Source organism: Spea bombifrons, chromosome 4 (assembly GCF_027358695.1).
Source record: "Spea bombifrons isolate aSpeBom1 chromosome 4, aSpeBom1.2.pri, whole genome shotgun sequence".
In the NCBI taxonomy this organism is placed as follows: Eukaryota; Metazoa; Chordata; class Amphibia; order Anura; family Pelobatidae; genus Spea; species Spea bombifrons.
In genome coordinates, this window is record NC_071090.1 from 72,961,325 (window position 1) to 72,983,494 (window position 22,170).

Sequence of the window (22,170 nt, forward strand, 5' to 3'; positions counted from 1 at the left end):
ATTTTAAACATCCTTCAAGCAGCCTTTTGAGAAATGCACTGGCTCTGCTGTACTTTTGGGGAACACTATAAATCAACTGGTTAATCCCATTTAAGGGTAATGTTTTGCTATTATCCAAGCTGAAGATTTTCCTACAACAAAGATTTTTAATGAAAATCACATAACAAGGTAACAATACTCATTTTTTATTTTTGAAAGTAGTATATTAAAAAGTCCTAGTTACTGTAAACTTGAATTAATAATACTCTCACTTAGAAAGGGTCTTCATACTGCACAGAAGAACAGAATAACATGTTTTCCTGAAAACTTAGCTATAATGTAAGCTTGCACATTATAACTGAGTGCACCCCATGCCTGAAAGTGGATGGCAATATGAGATTAAGAAACTATTTTCCATGAAATTTTAAGAAGAATACTTATTTTCAGTTAAAACATAGAACTGTGTTAGAATTCTTGTCTGTTAACTCCCCTCCAAACATTTGATGTAACCACCAGTAGTTAATTGATTCATATTGCCAAAATACACATACAATGGCAAATAACCCACATATTTTTACGTTTACTAAGTTACATAATTTAAGATACATGCCATCAGGAGATCACAGACTGTCTCAGATGACCTTTGTTACATTTGAAAATAATGTTCAAAAATTAACATTGATAACTTACAAATGGTAGAAGGATTTACTGATATGCTTGGAACTAATCATTGTGTTTTTAGGACTCTTCTTGCCAGCAGGTCAAACCGACAGTTCACTGACCATAATTCTGATAATATACGTGGTTTCTAGCGTGATTTGCAAAATTTAGAAATCAAACCCTTATTGAAGGCACTGACAAGTGTGAGTATTAAAGGGGTATACTTGTGACATAGATTATGACGATACAGGGGGTGGTATGGGGGGATATCAGGCAAGGGTTTTGGAGAAAGATACAGTGCATAAATCTAGAAACAGATATATGTCAATTGGGTGTATGTCAAAACGGAATTATTTAAAATAGTGCAAGACAGGTAACATATACAGACAGAGAGTTACATATGGGCAGACAAATAACACATTTAATATGATCAGATAATACTAGATTTTTAAGAGAAATAAGCACTTTTGTTAACTGGTATCCACAAACACATGCAGTCAAATGATCAGATAGTGTAGGGAGTAAGAGATAGACAGACTGAAAGATAAATAATCACTTAACCAGGGATATTTAGGAGCAGAAAAATAATTAGACAGGATCAGACATATCCTGTCTAATTATTCATATAATCAGATATGGATAAAAGAGTTTGGGAGATAGGATTGAGAAAGTAGTGTTTAGTGAGGCAGAGGTTACTTGTTTGGAGGCAACTAAGAATATGATGGAAACACCTATACATTTATTCTAGCCCTTCCTTTTTTCACACCAACTGCTGTCGGAGGAGAAGCTGAGGGCAAAGGCACCTAAGCTCCAAATTTCTAATGTGCACTGTTATCATGACAGTATAAAGTGGCAAGAGGAAGGGGGCAAATGGTCACCTATTGAGCTCCCACACTACTGGAGAAAAGAAAAGGTTGGCATTTGCTATGGCCATACCCCTAAAATATGAAGTTGTAGGTTGATGATATCCTTTGGGGAAACTTGCGAAATTGTCTGCCTTTTGCTGTATTTCTTTACTTTTATTACATAGTATGTACTTTGTTCAGTTTCCCATATGCTTATTTTATTTATTTTTGCCACAGCAATACTATTGTTGTATCAAACACAGGATTGCTTATACCATAATTTGTTTTTTTACAGTTCTTTTGAAACTTTTCTGTATGTTCCCCATCCAATTAGACCTGACTAGTTTATTTGTGTTGTGTTGTACTGATAGTAAATGGCAGGTAGATGCGTCTTGCAGCCTAAGAGGACATGGAGGTTTGAGCCACCTAAAATATTTATCTTTAATATTAATGTCTCATAATTTGTGGAGGTTTGCATGGATGGCTGGGGATCATGACCTATTTACTTGAGCAAATGTCATATGAATAGCCACTTCAGTAAGAAGTAGCAGTGGCACTCTTCTCTGGATTTGGTTTTTTAAACAGTCACTGGGCAAAGTAAGCTTTTTGAGTATCTTTGAAACTATGAATAAAAAATATAAATAAATGATTACCTAATATGATATAGCCTATACAAACTGGATTGTTTCAATCCATGTTTAGTCAAAGAAAATGCTGAAATATTCAGAAAAAGGCTCAGTCTGGTAAAAAAAAAAAAAAGAGTTGCCGTGAATACTGAATACATCTTCTTCCTTCATGTCATCAAAGGGTTGAGCAGCTCCTCCCACACAGGTGCCTCATTAATGGTGTCCAGGGAAGCCTCTAAATTGCTTGAGAGTCTCTTTTGGGTTTAAACACGAAGCACTCCCACTAAGCAATATAGGCATACAAAATAGATAACACTCACCAAACCTGGGTGGGCTAAGCAATATATAGCAATATAGTATGAGAGAATCCCCAATATTTATGCCTTAGACAGGTTTTTTGAATTGTACTCACTGGGTATCTGCTGAATTCTTCCATTATTTTGTGTATTTATTGGTCATCATTATTCTGGCATCATAATTACAGTTATTGGTAATAGCCTGCTTGATGTGGCAACATAATCAATAACATTACATATAGTGACTGACTTCAGTAGGGCATCATGGTGCTTTCCTTGTTGGCATCTCGAGCCTCGTAAGCATTGCTCCCTCATGTAGTGCGCTTTGAAAGTTTTTATTATGCCTTGATCGAGGGGTTGGATGAGTCATGTCGTGTTTGGGGCATTTCTTCATAGCAATAAACTGAGGCATTATCAAAAATGATTAAAACCTCGGAGGCAAGTTTTTCCCCCATAGAAAACAGGGGTTCAACTTCTGTAATGAAGCAGCTGTGGAACCAACCTCAGAATATTTCGGGTGTCATCCACGCTTTTTCCATCTCCAATGGGCTGGCCTACTTCCTTGGTTTTTCCTTCAAGTGCATGTGGATTTCGGGCCACCATTGTACATTGTCTGTACAACATTAAGGGTGTGCACTTAAAGTTGCCCTTGACATTCGCATACAATAGCAAGGTTGCAGGGCCTTTGAATTATTTGAAGCCAGGGATTTTGGAGGCCATTTTCATGATATATATTTGTTTGTTAACGCCCTTGTAAAACAAGCCAGTCTCATAACAGTTGAAAAAACCTGATTTTCAACATAACCCTTTTCTTGTAAAACACTTAGATCCGCATTGATCTGCCTGTCCTGCAAGTTTAACATTTTTCATGCCATATCGTCTTTCAAGTGGCAGGAGACAGTTAGCACTAGCCTAGAAGGGTTTAACATTTTCCTTACCCTTGGTCATGTAACTGTAAATTTCTTTGGCTTTCACTCTCTCAAAAATGCTGTCCAATATGCTTTTTTATTGGTCGTCATCTCATAAATTTCCCTTTTTTCCATAGCTTCATTACACACTATAGATGTTACTTTAGCACTATCCACAGCAGCCTCATGTGCAGATTGGAAAATGTCCACTTCTTTTTTCTTGTTGTACCATATTGTTGATTCATTAACATTGAGCTCACAGCCGACAGCACTATAACTCGTGTTTGAACAAAGCCTATCAAACGCATGTATTTTCTCCATAAGGCACATCACAGCCATCTTGTGGTTAGGGACAATAGACATCACTTCAGCATTATGATTGGGGGCCATTTTAAACAGCAAAATCACCAACAAAAAGCATAACAATGCAAATAAATTGTCCCTTACGAAGGACATTTATTTACAGTATGGGAGCCAAAACACGAAGGTACAGCAGAACGCAACGTCAAAGAGCGTTGCAGCCCACTGCATGTGTCACCTTGATGGTCTCTATGTCTCTAGATGACTTTCTGCTGATCACCATATGCCTGTGATCTAGGTGTCTCTGTAGTGGTCTCTATGTCCCTAAAACTGTGGATGTAGTGAATGTGACTCCCTTTGTATCTGGCCAGGTATTCCTCCTGCAGAACCTGTCCCTGGATAGCTACTGTACTTTAACTAGGTAGGCAGATGTAGTGCCAGTAGTGGCGGTGCTCAGTGCAGGGCTGGGCCTAGTCCTCTGGCTCTGGAGACAGTGGCTGCAGGGAAAATAGTTATAGTGACACACATACTAACATATACACTAATATACAGTACTTACACAGTAAGATATATACACTCATACATATTTTTTTCTGATGTTTGCTTTTTTGTCAGAATGGGGAAATCACCAACTCTTCTGCTCCCTCGCAGTCACAATCTCTTCTGACAGACAGGGCTCAGTCCACAGGCTTAAGGAACAGCAGCCTCTCATTCCCCAGGAACCACTTTAGAAATGAGTGGTACAGATGTCGGGGCATATGTTTGATATGGCAGCACTACCCCTTGATTAACAAAGTACAAGTATCTATGGATGCTCAAGAATAGTGTATCTGCTGCCAGTACAGGGGAGATATATGTGCAGTGTTTTTGGCCTTCCCATCCTGCCTCTGTCCTAGACAGTGGCATACCCAAGTAGGGGGGTCCACCCAGGGCACCACTCATCAGGGAGGTGCCACCATGGCCAGCACTGGGTGAGTGCTGCTGTACACTGTCAATGTTTGGCTCAGTATGTAGTGATGTGGTTTTGCTGTACATTTTCAATGGCTGGCTCAATATAGAGATGGGGGTTATGCTGTACAACTCTTAATGTCTGGCTCAGGATATAGTGATGAGAGTAATGCTGCACCACAGTCTGTGTCTGGCTTAGTATATAGCAATGGGAGTTATGCTTAATACTGTCAATGTCTGGCTCAGTGTATAGGGATGGGAGTTATGCTGCATCACCATCAATGTCTGGCTCACTATATAGTGATAGGAGTAATGCTGTACCACTGTCAGTGTCTGGCTCAGGATATAATGATGGGTGTAATACTGTGCCTCTGTCAATATCTGGCTCAGTTTATAGTAATGGGAGCTATGCTGTATCACCGTCTATGTCTGGCTCAGTATATAATGATGCTCAGTATATAATTGCCTCTGTCTGGCTCCTTTTTTTTAGTGATAAGGGTTATGCTTAACACTGCCAATGTCTGGCTCAGTATGAAGTGATGGTAGTTATGAAGTACACTGTCAATTTCTAGCTCCAGATATAGTGATAGGAGTTATGCAGTACCCCCGTCAATGTCTAGCTTACTATATAGTGATAGGAATTATGCTGTACCATATCTGGCTCCATATATAGTGAATATTATTATTATCATCTTTTATTTATATAGCGCCAAAAATGTACGCAGCGCTTCTTACAATACGTATATTCAACGGGTATGACAAGACTAGAATTGACAGACTAAGACAAACTGATACATTAGGTGGAGAGGAGTCTGCTCTCATGGAGTGAGGACGTAAAGATCGAATAGGGAAGCATTTGTTTATGCGGACAGAAATGTATGGAGGAGCAGTGTTATGAAGGGCCTTATATGTTAGTACAATGATTTTAAATTAAATTCTATAGGGAGCCAGTGGAGGATTTCATGGAGTGGGGAAGCAGAAAAAAAAGAGCAGTGTGCAAGGAAGATAAGCCTAGCAGTATTTAGGACAGACTGCAGAGGAGAGAGTCGAGCGTAGTCAAGACGGGAAAATAAGTGAATGAACAATCGTTTTTATGGATTCTTGTGTGATGAATGGGTAGATGCGAGAGATGTTTTTTAGGTGCAAGCAGCAGGATCTGGTGAGGGATTGAATGTGAGGGATGAAGGAGAGGTTTGAGTGAAGGATGACCCCAAGGCATCAGGCCAGGCTAGTAGGAGAGATAGTCATTCTGTTAATGGTGATACGGAATACAGGTACTGGGGTGGAGATGGAAGGGGGGAAGATAATGAGTGTAGTTTTGGAAAGATGATGTTTCAGGAAGCGTTGTGACATCCATGAAGAAATAGCAGACTACAGTTGGTAATAAGGGACATGAGAGATGGGGAGAGACCAGGAGAAGACAGGTATATTTGGGTATCATCTGCATATAGATGATACTGGAGGCCAAATGAGTGGATTAGTTTGCCAAGAGATGAAGTACAAAGAGATAAGAGGAGAGGGCCAAGGACTGATTCTTGGGGGACGCCAACCCGAAAGTGGAAGAGATGATGATGTCTTGCCAGAGAAGCTGACAGAGAAGAAATTGTTAGACAGATATGAGGAGATCCGGGAGAGAGCTATATCTCAAATGAATATGAATGTAGCTTTGAACATCAATAGCTTTGATAAAGTAATTGATCAATTGGCAGAAGGGGAGACTCCAAGGCAGAGGATATAAATTAATTTACCTTTGCAGATTAGAGTTGTCACTTTGTGGTTTTGTTATTATAAAAAGCTGTATTATCTGTTCAGTAAATGTTATTATTATATAATTTATTTTCTTTATTATTTTTGTTTTTTTTCCAGTTGACATTGCAAACATTAATTTTTGTAGGTGTTTTTACATGTAAATATTTTATTACAAATAATGTTTTCACACATCATAATTTTACCAGTATAAATGCACAATATCCTATATGCTCTTAGTCAGGTGGCTAATTATTATTAATAATCCTGCCTATGTTCACGTGCTCCAAATTTGTTCCCATTAAAGTGTTCAATATGTCCTTGTACAAGATCTTATGGTCCAGTGATGGATATTTGTCTCTCTGACCTACAACTGAGTAGGTGGAAGGGAATGGAGCCAGATGCCTGATTCAGTTTTAGTTAAGGAGCACAAGCTGCAGTCAAGCCAGGAGGAGCTATTAGTCCTTCTTTTGCAGGGACCAATATATATTCTCCAGAGCTTAACAATTAAAATGCAGCAAAAACATTTGCAAATATTTTATTTTTTAATAAATATATAAATATTTGTTTTATTTTTTTCCTTCTAAATTCCAAAAACATGACAAACCTATGCACGTGGGGTATAGAAATTGCTTGCAGCTCAATTTTCCACCTGTTGGGAAACCTCAAACTTGTTATTTTGTTCAGGACAACATATGACTATTCCATTCATGATAACATTCTCTCACTGCTGTAGGACTTATCTTCTACTGTTTCAGGGAAGAAAAACTTTCTAACATCACATATGGAAGGTCATAACCTGTGTAACAAGAACTTTGCAGCATGTGAAAAACATTTTACCACAAAGTTTGGTGGTAAATTAGCTCAATGTAAATTGCCCATAGATATATATATCCCACATTTTCTAATTGTATTGTTTCCTGATTTCAGCAACAAGTTAAAAAATATAAAACACTAAACCAGTAGATAAAACTTACATTAAAATATGTTGACAATACCATGGATTAGGTTGTTCTGATGACAGATGTAAGGCTCCCATCATGAGTAAGACTTTTACTCTGAAGATACTACATTTTTGTAAAAACACATAATTTAAGAAATGGTACTTTTGTAAATTTGGAAACAATTTGTCATAAATTATTTAGTAATCTAAATAATCTTGAAGGAAATAATGTATTTTATGGTTCACTCCACAGATCCATTAAGAAAATCTATGGATTTACCAGCTGTTACTGAAACAGCGCTGGAGCTTCCAGTTAATAAATCTGAAGGTATAATGATCAGTTTATTTGATTTAAATGATTAATAGCAGGAATTAGTAGAAAACATCTACCAACTGTGCTATTGGTGTAAAATCAGATTTTGTTAGTCGTCTTCTGAGTAGATGAACATGTTACCATCTGGTTGTCGGGGCAGATAAATGTCCGTGGTACCGTGGTCCGTGGTACCCCTATTAAAGAAGAATAAATGTATTAAAGTGTATGATGGCTGGAGTGTCCATTTAAGTAGGCAGATGTGTTTCAATGGTAGTGGCATTTGATACATGATTTCCTATAGCGGTCTCCATCCAAGCAAAAAAAAGACACTTGATGTAATTTTTGGGTTCGTTTTACTGAAGTTAAGTATAATAATTTTAGCCTTTGCTACTGTGGACTCATTATGGACAACCACCGCCAATGGTTCTGTCCGGCTCCGGATTGATGACTCCTGTCCTCAGCCTGCTGTAACTGTGCACCAATTATTTCTGGAATGTGTGGATAAATATGGATCTCTGAATGCCATGTCAAGCAAGAAGGATGGGATATGGGAACATGTCACCTTCTTGGAATACTACAAGTTGTCACGCAAAGCTGCCAAGAGCTTCCTGAAGGTGAGAATATCATTTTGGTCCAGGATGTATTTATGATAACATAGATGAAAACACAACCAGTGAGTCGGTTGACATTTTCAACAACAGCCCAAATATTGCACCTGGGAAGTAGAATAACATAAACAGCATGCAATTCCTTTCAGAGATTGGAATATATTATAATGAACCTCCACATTTTCCCAGTTGTTATTTTTGTTGATACTAAGTTGTTTTGGTTCTAGCCCTTAGCGTGAGTTTACTATATTTGCAGCTTGGATTGGAACGGTTTCATGGTGTTGGAATACTGGGGTTTAACTCACCTGAATGGTTTATTTCTGCAGTAGGCGCTGTCTTTGCGGGGTAAGTGCATGTTGTCATCAACAACATTATATAGGGAGGTTTTCGGAAGAATTTTAAAGGGTAAATCACTCCTTCTGAGGGGTCACATATAAATGTTTATTGGACAAGCAATTTATTATGTGAAAGTGATCCAATGAGTGTTCTCTTGTAAAACATATTTGAAGAATCGTGCTATAATGTATATAATGATATATTTTTCTTAATGTTACAATTTAGAGGAATTGCTACAGGCATTTATGCAACCAATTCACCTGATGCCTGTCACTACATTGCCAGCGATTGTACAGCAAATATCATTGTGGTTGAAAATGAGAAACAGCTGGAAAAGATCTTACAGGTAAAATAAGGATGTACCTTACACAAGCGGATACCGAGGAACGATTGTGGGAAGAGGCCGGTTCCAGCATTTTCTGATTTACTAAACCGACTTTTTTATTTACAGACATGGGAGAAACTACCTCACCTCAAAGCTGTTGTTCAGTATAAAGGCACTTTACTGGAGAAACATCCAAATGTGTACATGGTATGCAATTATTTATGATTAATGTGGATTATGTAAAGACTGGAGGCTGACCCTAAAATTGCTCCTAAAATTATATTCAGCTTTTTTACAGCAGACACAAGGCTGCTATTAGTGTATGACTTGAAACCTATCTGTCTGAAAAGTACCTACCAAAATTCCTTTCATTTTAAAGTTTTCACTTTCGTTTTCTTCTCTTTTCTTCAATGTTTCTCATCTGTAGCCATAACAATGGAGGCTCATGATTTTTACATGTCTATGTGTAGCTTCTTACATTGTGCTATTTTATATTAAATTCAGTAATATTAGCATAGATTCTGTCATGTGTTCTTCCTTTGTCTTCCTATAGATGTAATGCAGCCATTTCTTCTTCATCATCAATATTTCCATCCAAAATGGTTGCAGGTGTTGTAGGTATGATTAGATGTAAAATGTAGGCCTTATCCAAAACTAATAAACATCTGTCTTAATGGAATGCTCTTGTGTTAAATGGACGTTTTATGTATCTTAACGCCTGAGATTTATGTTGTTTATCAGTGGGAAGAATTTATGGAACTGGGGAAAGATATAGCTGAAGAGCAGCTCGATGACATCATAAGCACTCAGAAACCCAATGAGTGTTGTGTTCTTATTTACACATCTGGTACCACTGGGAATCCGAAAGGTGTAATGCTCAGCCATGACAACGTAAGTGGAATTACTAAATCCCTGTGAGTACAATAACAAATTATCCACTATAACTAGTACTACCTTGCCCCAGAACACTATATTTGTTTTTAACTCTATATATGCCCTTAAAGCACACAAAAGGTCAAACACCCCAAAAACTAAAATAAAAAAATAGCACACTTTGTTAAATCAAGATAAAGGAGGGCAAATTAATTGCTTATTCTTTGATCCTCTCGCACTAAATTATTTCCTTCTCCATGGCATTGTTACTCCTGCCTCCAACAGATCACCTGGACAGCGGCCCACGCCAGCAGAGCTGGAAACATGATTCCTGCCGAAATCCAGCAGGAGGACATTGTCAGTTACCTGCCTCTCAGCCATATTGCAGCCCAAATATATGATCTGTGGACTGGTATTAAATGGGGAGAGCATGTCTTCTTTGCTGATCCAGATGCTTTAAAGGTTTGTGAATAGCTAGTTAGACAAATGAATACTTTAGGCATGGTTTGAAATCTTTGAGGGTTGTTCCCAATATTTTTCTCTGCTACTTTATTATATGGTGTTAAAAACACTTAGGGCTTAACTCAATAACTTGTCTAAGCAGTTGGCGTAGGTCATTGCCACATCCAAAGCTCATTATAACCAAGGCGATACAGACAGTAGTGTAAGTACGTTTACGTTTGCTGATGTTCCGTGCCATGTTCCATGGTTGCGTGATTGAGGGAAACTCGTTATTGATGCTGGTGAGAGGTATAGGTGCTGAGTAATTCACAGCATATACATGTTTGTAAAGAATAAAATAGGTCATCCTGATTGAGTGAGCACTGTGAGCTAATATATGTTTCTTTGTTTTGATTTAAAGGGTACGCTTGTGGATACACTGAGGGAGGCTCAGCCTACATCACACATGGGGGTCCCAAGAGTATGGGAGAAAATAATGGAGCGCATTAAGGATGTGTCAGCACAGGCTGGAGTAGTGAGGAGGAAGATGCTTTCCTGGGCAATGTCTGTTAGCCTGGAAAGGAACCAGAGACAACCAAGGAAGTACTTAAAAAATGTTTCATATATTCTTCAATACATATTTATTTATCTACAAATAGCACATTAAACTATAGGCCATGGTTTGTAGCATGATACTTTAGAAACATTGGCAATGTTTTGATCTGCAACACTCTCAAGTAAATTGAGCTCTCTTTGTTCTAGTGGGGAACAGAAGCCTTTTCTCACAACGCTGGCTGATTTTTTGGTCCTGTCCAAGATTCGCAAGGCCTTGGGTTTCTCTCGCTGCCAGAAACATTTCTCAGGCGCAGCACCCATCTCCAAGGAAACATTAGAGTTCTTCTTGGGCCTCAATATTACACTGTATGAGGCATATGGCATGTCTGAAACAACAGGACCCCATTGTATGTCTGGCCCGCAGACCCACCGCTTTCAATGGTAAAATTATTGTCACATCCTTATTGGCGTCTTACATCTTTTCGTACAGAAGCAATTTAAACTCTTTTACTATGTCTTCATTCAACCTCTTGAACACTTAGATTATCTAAAATACATATTAATCAAGACAAGAAGGTCTTTCTGTTTAAACTATATTCATACATAAAATACTTTATTAAAATTAAAAAAGGGCAGCAAAAATATAAAGAAAAAAAACATTTTTCCTACAATGATAAATTGTGTATTGCTAAAGCAAATCGAATAAAAGTCCTCAGTATATATTTACCTATTATGAGTTTGGAAATACCTTTATACGTTTAGGAGTTGCTTGGAGCCTTTTCTTAATAAAATAAAAATACTTTTACAATTTGTTTTATTTATTTTGCAATGCCCTAAACCAGAGAACAACATGACTAGAGCTCAGTTTTTATACATAACCACTGTAGGATTGTAAAATCTATGAACTGTTAAGACCCACTCCTCACTTTAATGCAGCTTTAAATATTAAAAAGGTCCTTATTGAGTTAGTTTGATAGGGCTGCATAACTGTTAAAATATGAAAAAAAGACTCCTTTTTCCACGTAAATGTCCTGCATCATTTTACAGCTGCGGTAAGGCAGTACCTGGGTGCCAGGTGAAAATTGTGAATAAAGATGGAGAAGGAAACGGGGAAATCTGCTTCTGGGGGCGAAACGTCTTCATGGGATACTTAAACATGGAGGACAAAACAAGAGAGGTTTTTGACAATGAAGGCTGGTTACACTCAGGGGATCTTGGAGTGTTGGATGATGATGGCTTCTTACAGGTGACGGGGAGAATTAAAGGTACCCGTATCTCAAACCATTATAAAAACCTAGACTGTAGTTTTATTCAATGTTGTATTGATATTGCAAAATATTTCTTTAACGAGATGTGGCAGTTAAGATTACATATTACATTTTCTTAACCACGTTTATAAGCGTGTTTTTTTGTTTTGTTTTTTTTAATCAGAACTGATTATTACTGCTGGAGGTGAGAATATCCCTCCCGTCCCTATAGAAGATGCTGTAAAGAGATGTCTGCCCATTGTCAGTAATGCTGTGTTAATTGGAGATAGAAGGAAATTTGTGTCAATGCTTCTCACCCTTAAGGTATAGTATGCAGTTCAATGACTGAAGATGTTCACTTAGACACTCCATAATAATAATCATTCTTTATCCAGAGCACAGTGAACCCAGTTACTTTGGAGCCAATGGACACCCTGACGCAGGAAGCAATACGGTTTTGTCACGGTGCTGGTAGCGAGGCCACAACTGTGTCAGAAATTCTGGGGCAGAAGGATCAGGCTATTTACAGAGCCATTCAAGAAGGAATTAACAAAGTGAACAAAGATGCAGTTTCCAATGCTCAACGCATCCAGAAGTGGACAATCCTACTCAAGGATTTCTCAATATCTGGTGGTGAAATGGGTAACAATACAACTCTTACTAGATTAACATCTTAACTCACTAGAATGTTAAATTCACTTTATCTCTAAGCGGAACACCACCTTTTAAATAACAGAGCTTTCCAAGCTGCGGAATACACTTTCTTCTTTGTGTTAAAACGCATATCTACAGGCTACCATTTTAACATTACAGTACTGCGCAAACATTTGAGGCAGGTGTAAAGAAATGCTGTTAAGTAAGAATTCTTCCAAAAATAGTTTATTTTTATCATTTAACAAAATGCAACGTAATTGAACAAAAGAAATATGAAAATCAAATCAATATATAGTGTGACCACCCTTTTCCCTACAAAATACTATCAATACTTCTAGGTACGCTTGCACACAATTTTTAAACAAACTCGGGTGGTAGGTTGTTCCAAAAATCTAACTAGAGAACTAACCATAGTTTCTCTGTGGATTTAGGCAGACGTCTTTACAAAATCCCCGAGTTTGAGCAAGTGTGCCTAGAATTGATGCTGTTTAAGAGGCAAAGGGTGGTCACACCAAATATTAGATTTTCCTTCTGTTCACTCACTTTGCATTTTGTTATTAACAAAAAAAAATATTTAAGCATTTTCACTTTGCAGCATTTTTTCACACCTACCTATTTTGCATAGCATATACATACCAGAGCTGAGTATATTTGCATGAAATATATTATTATAAATTCTTCAAGGTTAAGCATTCCTTACATCAAGGGTTGTTGCAGAAGTACACTTTCCGTGAGGTGCAGAACTTGGGATCGAGTTGTTGGCCACAGACATTTGGGCTCCCTTTCAAAACACAATTGTTCCCACTGAACATAATTAATTAAAAAAAAAAAAAAAAGTATGCGAATGGCGCATTTTTATTTTATTTTTAAATTTTTTTTAAGTGTTAAGTTTGTGTCACCTTTTTCCCCCCAAAGAAACCTTATGCTATGCACTTACCTCATTATTATCCATGTTCACTTCAGGGCCAACAATGAAAATAAAGCGTCATGCAATCATAGAGAAGTACAGAAAAGAAGTGGAGGCTTTCTACAGAGAGTAAACCCCCAAGTGGTAAACGTGTCTAACTTTGGTAACACTTGAAGTAACCATTGATGTTCCAACACACAGATGAACATATGGGTTTTTTTGCTGCATTGCATACAGCTACAAATTAAATGAGCTTATAGACACTCAACAAATAGAACTATATAAGATTATCCAGATCTCCAATTTAACAATTTTACGTGGTTTGCTAAAATTAATTTCTGGAACAGTGTTACAAAATTGAAGGTTATGATAATTGTATAATACAGTGAATACAATTAGTTACTTATGTGTTAAGTCTGGCTTCTCAATAAACATTTTGAAGTACACATTGTGTCCAATGCTCTTTAAATCGGCATTCACAATTAATGTCTCATCCCATGGCCATTATCGACCTATATTTTGTTGGAAGTAGAATTCTTATGCGTGTATAATACATAGTATTCCCCAGTTATGTGATTTTCCTATTTAGATGCAAATTCTGATTCATCGAGAACAGCTTTATTATGTTGTATCTGGCATAATTATTTACAGCATTAAAAACCGTGTACATATTTCTATAGAAATAATCCACTCATCTCACAAAACTAGCATTACACCCCAAAATAATAACCACATAACTTGAATCACATTCAGCTTTATGTCTCTTTGTAAAGACCTTGCACATTTAATGAAGACGCAAACCGAAGTGAAGTGCAAACAGAACACAGACTGCAGGAAGTACAGAGTAAATTAATTAACTGATACACAATAAATAGAGCTTCCAAAATTGGAGGTTTAAGGCTTAAAACAAAGACAATCGTATGGGTGGGTTATTTCAGACTGTGCTTAAACTCCATGTGGCACCGTACATTGCAGCACCCTCTAGTGGTGAAAAGTTTAATGGACAATAGCAATCAAATACCAGAACCAAATGAGAGCATTCTTTTCCCGTGCCACAGGAGGCTAAAGGAAGGGTTTTTTTTTTCTAACGAAAACAATAATGGAGTATTTTAGAAAACTATAATAGGAAATAATAGGAGGCTTTATGGAGTAACACGAGGTATCAAGTGGGCCTGTATATGTTATGCATTAGAAGCAGGGCTATGGAGTGCTTTAAAAGGACCATGGAAAGAACTAAAGTGGGATTATATTCAGCAGTGAGATACTTAGCGTCAGATGATATGGTGCAAAATAAATATCATTGATGCTTTAAGAACGCACTTTAAATAGTTATTTTGCATACAATACACTGCATCTACTGCAGTATGCAGCAAATATATTTTATAAAGGCTCTTACACGATTCATATCACATTAACATATAATATACAACCAAGCTGCATCTTAAGAGCTACGAACATGGTCGGTCAATTAAACATGGGATCTAGTATCTTAAACTTAGAATACTCATTCATGAGAAGTGTTATTTTGCCTGTAAATTTTCATGTGAACATGCTGTAATTCCACTTGGATTTAACAATTTAAACTTTTTCACTGCCAGTGTGTTCTGCTTTTCATAACAGATCTTTCTGACAGGGAAGGGATAAGATGTTGATGTATAAAGCCAGAAACAGCAGGATACAATGTGCGTGTGATGTCAGCTGGCCAGATTTCAATCAGGAAAGAAATGCAGCAAACAAGGCTAGTCACTGTCCCGTATCCTGCGGCAGATCTCATCGGTGAAATCGGAGCACTTCGAATTTCCTCCCAAATCCTTAGTTATAGTCTAAGGGACAGAAAAGTCACAAAGGTGAAATATTTAACCATGACGTGTACTATAATCACATAAGTTAAAATATTCAAACATACAGTTGTTTATGATACATTTAAGAAAAATAAAATGCAAAGCTCACTAACCGTGATATTAAAAATCAGACTGAAAAACTCAAAGTATTACTTTTACAAGCCTGTCTACAGAGTCATTGGTTCTCACCTTGCCAGATTTAATGGTCTCAAAGCAAGCAGCCTCTATTTTCCGCCCATGCTCCTGTAAACCCATGTGCCGAAGCATCATGACTGCACTAAGGAGTAGGGCAGTAGGATTAGCCAGGTCTTTCCCTGCGATATCTGGTGCAGTGCCGTGAACCTACATGGAATAGGAAGCAGATACAGATGATGAAAACAGAGCTAAGATGAGTCTACATACAGTCTATATTCTCTATATACAAAGGGAATGGGAATAACATAAGGAATAAGAAGCCACATACACTGTAGAGCAACAAGACTAATTTAGAATTTTACATTACAGTAAGCGGGAGCATGGGCTACAGACAAATAACAAAACTTGCAGATTTACCGATTCGAAGATTGCTACTCCATTGGCTCCAATGTTGCCACTTGGGGTGACTCCTAGCCCTCCAATTAGACCAGCACACAGATCACTTAAAGAGGCAATGAACAAGTAAATTATTAGCAAATCTATTTTATTAAAACTACCCAAGACTTAAGTTGCTTACTTAACTACTGCACCACAGACAAACCAAAGTCAGCCGCCTATGATGGTAAATTGTGTGCCCCTAATGACTTACAGTCCTGAACGCCTCTTACTACCATCCCAAGGCTCTCACAACAAGATTCCACCAAATGTACCGTTTGGGAAGTTGATAGAGTATGCAGTAATGATCTTTATGGTTTAGCCCTACCAGCTTAAATTTGGAATCATTTGTGATGTAAGTATTTTTAGTGCCACTGAATTAACCTCCACAAAATATGAGTGCCCTCTGGTACTCGGGAATCAAATATTTTGTTAATAGTGCGGTTCATACACTGATATAAACACGCATACGATGGACAGAAGTCTAAATACAATTTGGTATTTTTACAGTCAGCAAAAACTAGACTAGATGATCCAAATGGTTCTTATCAGCCATCACATTCTGTGTTTCTATGTAAAGTATTTGTTTTACACCTATGTGCCACAATGTGTAGGTGTAAACACTGACACATTACAGCTGATTCGCCCATTTTATGGGACACCCCTGTCACATTTGGTCTGTGTTACTATTTCATTTTCTCCAGCACAATAAGCTACTGTGAAAGATTGATATTGATAAAATAACAGGGCCTCAGAAACTGGAAAGGGAGTATCCGACTAGAAGAATCTGATGACAAATTACCTCAGGATATCTCCATACAGGTTTGGCATGACTAGCACATCAAACTGCGTGGGATCCTGGACCATCTGCAAAGGGAAACACACATCACATGTAAAAGGAACACAGTGAATCTTAGTATATTGCTGCAACATGATATATATATATATATATATATATATATATATATATATTCTTGATAGATGCTATATTTAATGTCCTTACGTTGAGACATACTGTGTCCAGGTACATTTCATTAAACTTTATGTCTTTATAATTTTCAGCAACCTCTCTACAATTCTTCAGAAAGAGCCCATCAGACATCCTCCTGAAAAGAGAAGAGTTAAAGTTAAAAAGTGTTTTTTTTTTTCTTACTCATGAAAATAAATATTTTCAGGCAGTGGTGGATATCAAATGAAATATTAACTACTGTGATACCACCTGCAAACATGCGTTTTTTGGCATGTCACTACTTGCGTCTCATTAAAAGCAGGAAAATCATGAATCACATCTCAAAATGCACAATTGATGTCATACTGGAGAAATCTTTTCCCTCTGGGTACATATTGTGCAAGACAAATTGGTCTTAACCCCACTGCTCCAGCTCTGTTAGATCCATAATGTCTATAATGCTCCCCCCTACTTCAGTGGAAAGAAGCTCACATGATGTTAGCTTTGTGCACAGCAGTCACCGTGCTCCTCTGATTGTTCCTCGCATACTCAAAGGCAAATTCTGCAATCCGCTGGCTAGCTTTTTCAGTAATCAGCTTAATGCTCTGCACCACTCCATCCACAATCTGAAACACAAGAAATCATCATTATCTACGGCTCTCAAGTAAATATGACACTTGCCTAACATTACCAACGGCCCAATGACCTTTTATTGAAGGTCCACTGACCTTTGCCATATTGTGTATTATTGAATACACAAATTTAAGATTTAAGACACCACAATTTGTGCCAAAAGCCCAACCACATATATCAACATTCCAGGAACAGAGAGTCATATTTTGCAGTGCAACATACCACATGTTCAATTCCACTATATTCTCCCTCTGTGTTCTCCCGAATAGTAACCAGGTCCACATCTGTGTAAGGTGTTTTGAACCCTTCAATGGAAACACAAGGACGCACATTGGCATAAAGGTCAAATGTTTTGCGCAGGAGCAAGTTCATGGAAGGATGGCCGGCAGCAATAGGTGTCTTCAAAGGTCCTGCAAAGACAAAAACCAACATGTTTATCCTACACACATCACTTACATTTGTGGCCACTTTAGCACACATACCCATGAACAGCCTATTTGTGAATATATATCATTAAGACTGTACCTTTGAGGCCCATCTTGTTTTTATCCATGGATTCTTTGGCTTCAGGAGGAATCATCCACTTCCCACCAGGTCCTTGAATGGCTGTGACATTTCTTTCCTCCCACTGTATTGGAGCCTGCATGCAGAAGAGAAACATTTAATTACTTTTTCTTTTTAACTTTGAAATTATAGTAACAAGTCATCCTATCCATTGTGTACATTGTGGACAAGAAAGAGCAGATAATGACTATCCCTCATGTGCATTCTTCATGGTTTTTTTTTGTGATAGTAATTATGACAACATAATTTGCACTGCGTGTTGTCTGCCAAGTGTGGTGGGATTGACCTTCCCTGTCCCACACCTATTGTTCTAGCTGAGAATTCTGCAAATGAGTTTTTGGACTTAATAAAAGCAAGTTTGGCAATAGAGCTTGCTTTGGGACCATTCTCTAGCATAGACTGACTCCATTAGGGCACATAAAACATATACTCAAATCAGATATTGAGCAATACCCTTATTCTGAAAAAGAAAAAATCACTATACGTAAAATATAAACAACCACTGACTTTAAGAACCTTGTTTTCGCTAATTTCACACCTAAAATAAAACCAGCATTACCAGATAGTCAAAGGAGGCAATGTGAATGAATTGTGGCTTCAGTGCTCCTGGAGTTGACATATTATATGGAAAGATGTGAAAGATTTCAATCCATGGAATACATTATTTGCCACTTTAACGGCAAAAGATGCTACAGGAGGAAGGCATATTTCACTAATAACAGTAAGAAAAACATTGATAAACAATAAGGGTAACATGTTAAAGCAAAAACAATGAAATGTGGATTATGTAATACACATAAACAAGGGGGCAGGTTTTATACTCACTTTGGCTGCATCGAAAATCTTCATGACAGCAGACGAAATCTCTGGCCCTATACCATCTCCGGGTATCAAGGTAACTGTCTGCATCTGTAAAGAAGATATGTAAGGTATATTAATAACAAGGGCGATATACCGTATTTGCTCAATTATACACCCCTATTTGCAACTCTGCCCCCATATATGCCTTATACCCCCTATACGCCACTCTGCTTCCAGAAAGCCCTTATAACCCCCATATGCCACTCTTCCCCTCCCCCGACTTACCAGTGCATCCCTAGACTTGTCCCCCTTGGTGTGTAGTGGGGCGGCCGGTGGAGGTCTGCGAGATGCTGTTGCCGGTACTTCCGCCAGGGTTTCTATGACTGAGCACCGGATGGTCATAGAAGCCACAAGCGGAAGTTGTCTGTGCGCATCCCGCAAACGTTCACCGGCTGCCAGAGAGGAGGATCCAGGTTCCCTGCAGCTCTGTGGGAATCTGGATCTTAGTCTTGTAGTCAGACCTCTATTTGAGGTCTGATTATAAGACGACCTTGAATGTAAGATGATTCGCACTAAAAAATAGCCATTGTCTTATAATCAAGCAAATACGGTTACCTGGTTACTTACCTGGCTTGAATAGGGCCGGGCTCCATTTATGCATTGGTTTACTTTTCCCGATAGTCGGGTGACCTGCATCATTATGGAAACAGAAGGAAATAGCATTCATTTTCATAAATATGAATGTTTATAGAACACTGATATGATATAGCTTCTGACTTATAATGACCAACGTTATGGGTAGCTATAACATGTTTGAATAACGATCATAAGCCCAAATAGCCACACACTCATATCAGATATCTCTGTGCACCATAACCTAAATATTTGTCAGGAGATCACTACCAAAAAAAAAAACGGACAGTTTTTTAATCTCAAAACAATGCAATTGAAACAGAGACAGCCCAAAGGTTACATTCACTGGTCATCACAAATCATTTCAATGAGGAATACAAAATTATGTCATATATTACTCATTTACAAATTATTAATTACTCTTATTTGAAAGACCACACAGAAATGTCTGTAAATTTAGAAAAAAACCCTTTGGTATTAGATTTCATTTTGGCGCAGTCAGAACACTCCCAATAATGGTTTTGTCTTGCCTTCTGTAAAACACAAGGATGCTACGACAAATGGTAGTTGCAGTTTTACATATAGTCCACATATATTTCTGCATTAATGACCCTACAGGAATCCAGAACTTGGAAGCATCTTGCAGAGAATTTGATTCAGCTACATTACGGGCTCAGCAGACATTCCAGGGGAAGGGGTCTGCGCATGAGCACAAAGCGCTGCCACTGATTTCACTTATCACATATCAATGGTACAAAAAGTTACACCACATAAGAGGCAGTACTAAATTTAGAATTATTTTTGTAGGATGCTGTCTGGCACAATGGAGCATCCCTTTAAAGCCCTTATATGCCCTTTAATGCATACAATAGCTATGTAGTATCTTTCTGTGTTGTCCATCTTACCAATGCATGAGGGCGATTCTACAGAATCTCTGCAGATGCTTTGCCTCTTTCTCCACCCCTCCTACCTAAATGCCATGCAGGAGATGTGTAAAATAATCCCACGCACACGGTATGCTTACTCTATTTACACTGCAGGCCGCTACAGACCCCTGTGTGAAAAGTCTTTCTATTGTTTTTAATGGGAGCGTTTTCCTACATATCTTCTCTAGTGGGGGGGGGTCAGGCACATTAAACTGGATGATGACTGGCATCGCTCTACATGTATCTGGTGCTATAGTGTGCGGCCACCAGCTGGCTATCCCTGGCTGCACTCCACATGAGCATAAAAACATAGCGTGCAGCGTTTCATATCCAGCCGTCGGCCACACTTCCATCTTGATGGCCACTAGCCTTAAAGCTCCAGAGCCGTCGTCTCCAGCAAGGCCCTGCTACCAAGGCTCAGGGAGGAACTGTGCCACAATCTAGTCTGCCAAAAAGGCTAGCATGTCATCGGTGTGAAAAAGGATGGAACTTAAACTCCCTGCAGAGTATTTCACATAGAAATGCTCTGCATGGATGAGGAAGAATAGCAGATTTGGGTCATTATTTTTGCCAATGCCAGGGTCATGTAAAAAAAAAAAAGTCACGCCTTAAACTGAAGCCCTTGACAGGTTGTCCCTAAAAGACTCAGGAAACTAAACTAGGCTGTCAACCTTGTGCGACCCCACCGATAACCTTCACCACTAATACACATTCTATCGCAACGCAATCCATGTGATAATGTAATGTATATTAGCCTTAATACACGGCCATTTAAATGCAGCAGGACAATAACTGTCTACATAATAGAAACCTATGCAGTGCAGGCGTCTATTGAATGCAGCCGGGAAAGGTGCCCTCCCAGCACATCGTGCACTTCCTTCCTGTCTCAGGGTACCTATGCTGCTCTGTGATAGAGATTACGGTGTATTCCCTGTCATCAATGGCAGTGTCACTCATCACTGCCCACGGAGCCAGCTTGCCTGCTATACTTAGCAATAGTAACTAACATGCCAGAGCGAGCTGCATGCATTTATAGCGATCAGCTTGTGTTTCAGTATTCTGTTTATTTTGCAGGAACGGTGAATACTGTGTGTGTCCGGCTAGAGTCACCATCCGTGCTTCCTGTAAACCACGCAAGGTGACCACTAAAAACCGTAAATACCAAGAAGATGTCTGCCAACGCAGCTCTTTTACGGCTAGTGGGATTTCTAAACACAAACCCCCCAAAATACACCATTACATACTGTCTCCCTGCAGTGAACGACACGAAATCTGTGACTTCGTTATACCCCCGGGAACCACAACATGCTTCCCAATTGCATCTACGAATTCTCTAACGTGACCTCAAAGAACGTGAACAAAATCTTTAACACCCCATACTTCCGCCGCCCTGTTTAGCAGTGACCACCGAACCCGCAGTCTCTTACCAGTGACCTCCAAGCGCTGCCAGCCATGTTCATGCGGGATCAAGAAAGGGGCGGAGTCATTAACATCTACCACGCCCACTATGCTACCGGAAGTCCTATCCTCCCCTGTACCGGTAGTTTATTGCTGATAAGGCTTACTAATATGGAGGCGTGTTTATCGTTAAAACTAGCGTTGTAGGGGAGGGAGCCATTGGTTTACTGTTAATTTATTTACAGACGGGAAGACTGATAACGTGTGAGCGAGTGAGGCGATAGGCCGCTAATAATACCGTATAAACAATGCTTCTTGTTTTGTTATTAGGCATTTGCTTTGAAA

The 22,170-nt window shown here is 38.6% G+C and overlaps 2 protein-coding genes across 3 annotated transcripts; one reads left to right on the plus strand and one right to left on the minus strand.

Moving 5' to 3' along the window:
- On the plus strand, positions 1-13,956 carry ACSBG1 (acyl-CoA synthetase bubblegum family member 1). 2 transcript variants are annotated; one of them, XM_053461861.1, is made up of 14 exons: positions 1-168; positions 7,505-7,579; positions 7,946-8,178; positions 8,429-8,517; positions 8,734-8,854; positions 8,960-9,040; positions 9,575-9,724; positions 9,992-10,168; positions 10,569-10,750; positions 10,910-11,143; positions 11,750-11,967; positions 12,134-12,273; positions 12,345-12,591; positions 13,567-13,956. In XM_053461861.1, the coding sequence occupies exons 2-14, from the start codon at positions 7,522-7,524 to the stop codon at positions 13,641-13,643; spliced, it is 2,007 nt and encodes a 668-aa protein (XP_053317836.1). In that variant the 5' UTR covers positions 1-168; positions 7,505-7,521; the 3' UTR covers positions 13,644-13,956. The 2 variants fall into 2 exon arrangements, with proteins under 2 accessions (XP_053317836.1, XP_053317835.1); XM_053461860.1 differs by lacking the exon at positions 1-168 and having other exon boundaries at positions 7,393-7,579.
- A 150-nt stretch (positions 13,957-14,106) lies between these two features.
- IDH3A (isocitrate dehydrogenase (NAD(+)) 3 catalytic subunit alpha) lies at positions 14,107-21,932 on the minus strand. The gene is made up of 11 exons (XM_053461862.1): positions 21,855-21,932; positions 19,496-19,558; positions 18,893-18,976; positions 18,029-18,143; positions 17,726-17,913; positions 17,363-17,496; positions 16,925-17,027; positions 16,724-16,788; positions 15,904-15,988; positions 15,541-15,693; positions 14,107-15,333 (listed from the first exon to the last, which is right to left on the minus strand). Exons 1-11 carry the CDS (start codon positions 21,885-21,887, stop codon positions 15,250-15,252), a joined length of 1,107 nt encoding a protein of 368 aa, XP_053317837.1. The 5' UTR covers positions 21,888-21,932; the 3' UTR covers positions 14,107-15,249.
- Positions 21,933-22,170: the final 238 nt, after the last annotated feature.

Bases quoted from the DNA above. Each gene is read 5' to 3' on its own strand.
- IDH3A (XM_053461862.1), bottom strand. From the start codon at position 21,887: ATGAACATGGCTGGCAGCGCTTGGAGGTCACTG. The intron at 18,144-18,892 runs GTGAGTATAAAA...TTCTGCATGCAG, and splicing joins AGATTTTCGATGCAGCCAAA to GCTCCAATACAGTGGGAGGA. The intron at 17,028-17,362 runs GTGAGCTTCTTT...TTCTCTTTTCAG, and splicing joins GTGCACAAAGCTAACATCAT to GAGGATGTCTGATGGGCTCT.
- ACSBG1 (XM_053461860.1), top strand. From the start codon at position 7,480: ATGTATTTTATGGTTCACTCCACAGATCCATTAAGAAAATCTATGGAT. The intron at 8,179-8,428 runs GTGAGAATATCA...CTATATTTGCAG, and splicing joins CTGCCAAGAGCTTCCTGAAG to CTTGGATTGGAACGGTTTCA. The intron at 12,592-13,566 runs GTAACAATACAA...TGTTCACTTCAG, and splicing joins AATATCTGGTGGTGAAATGG to GGCCAACAATGAAAATAAAG.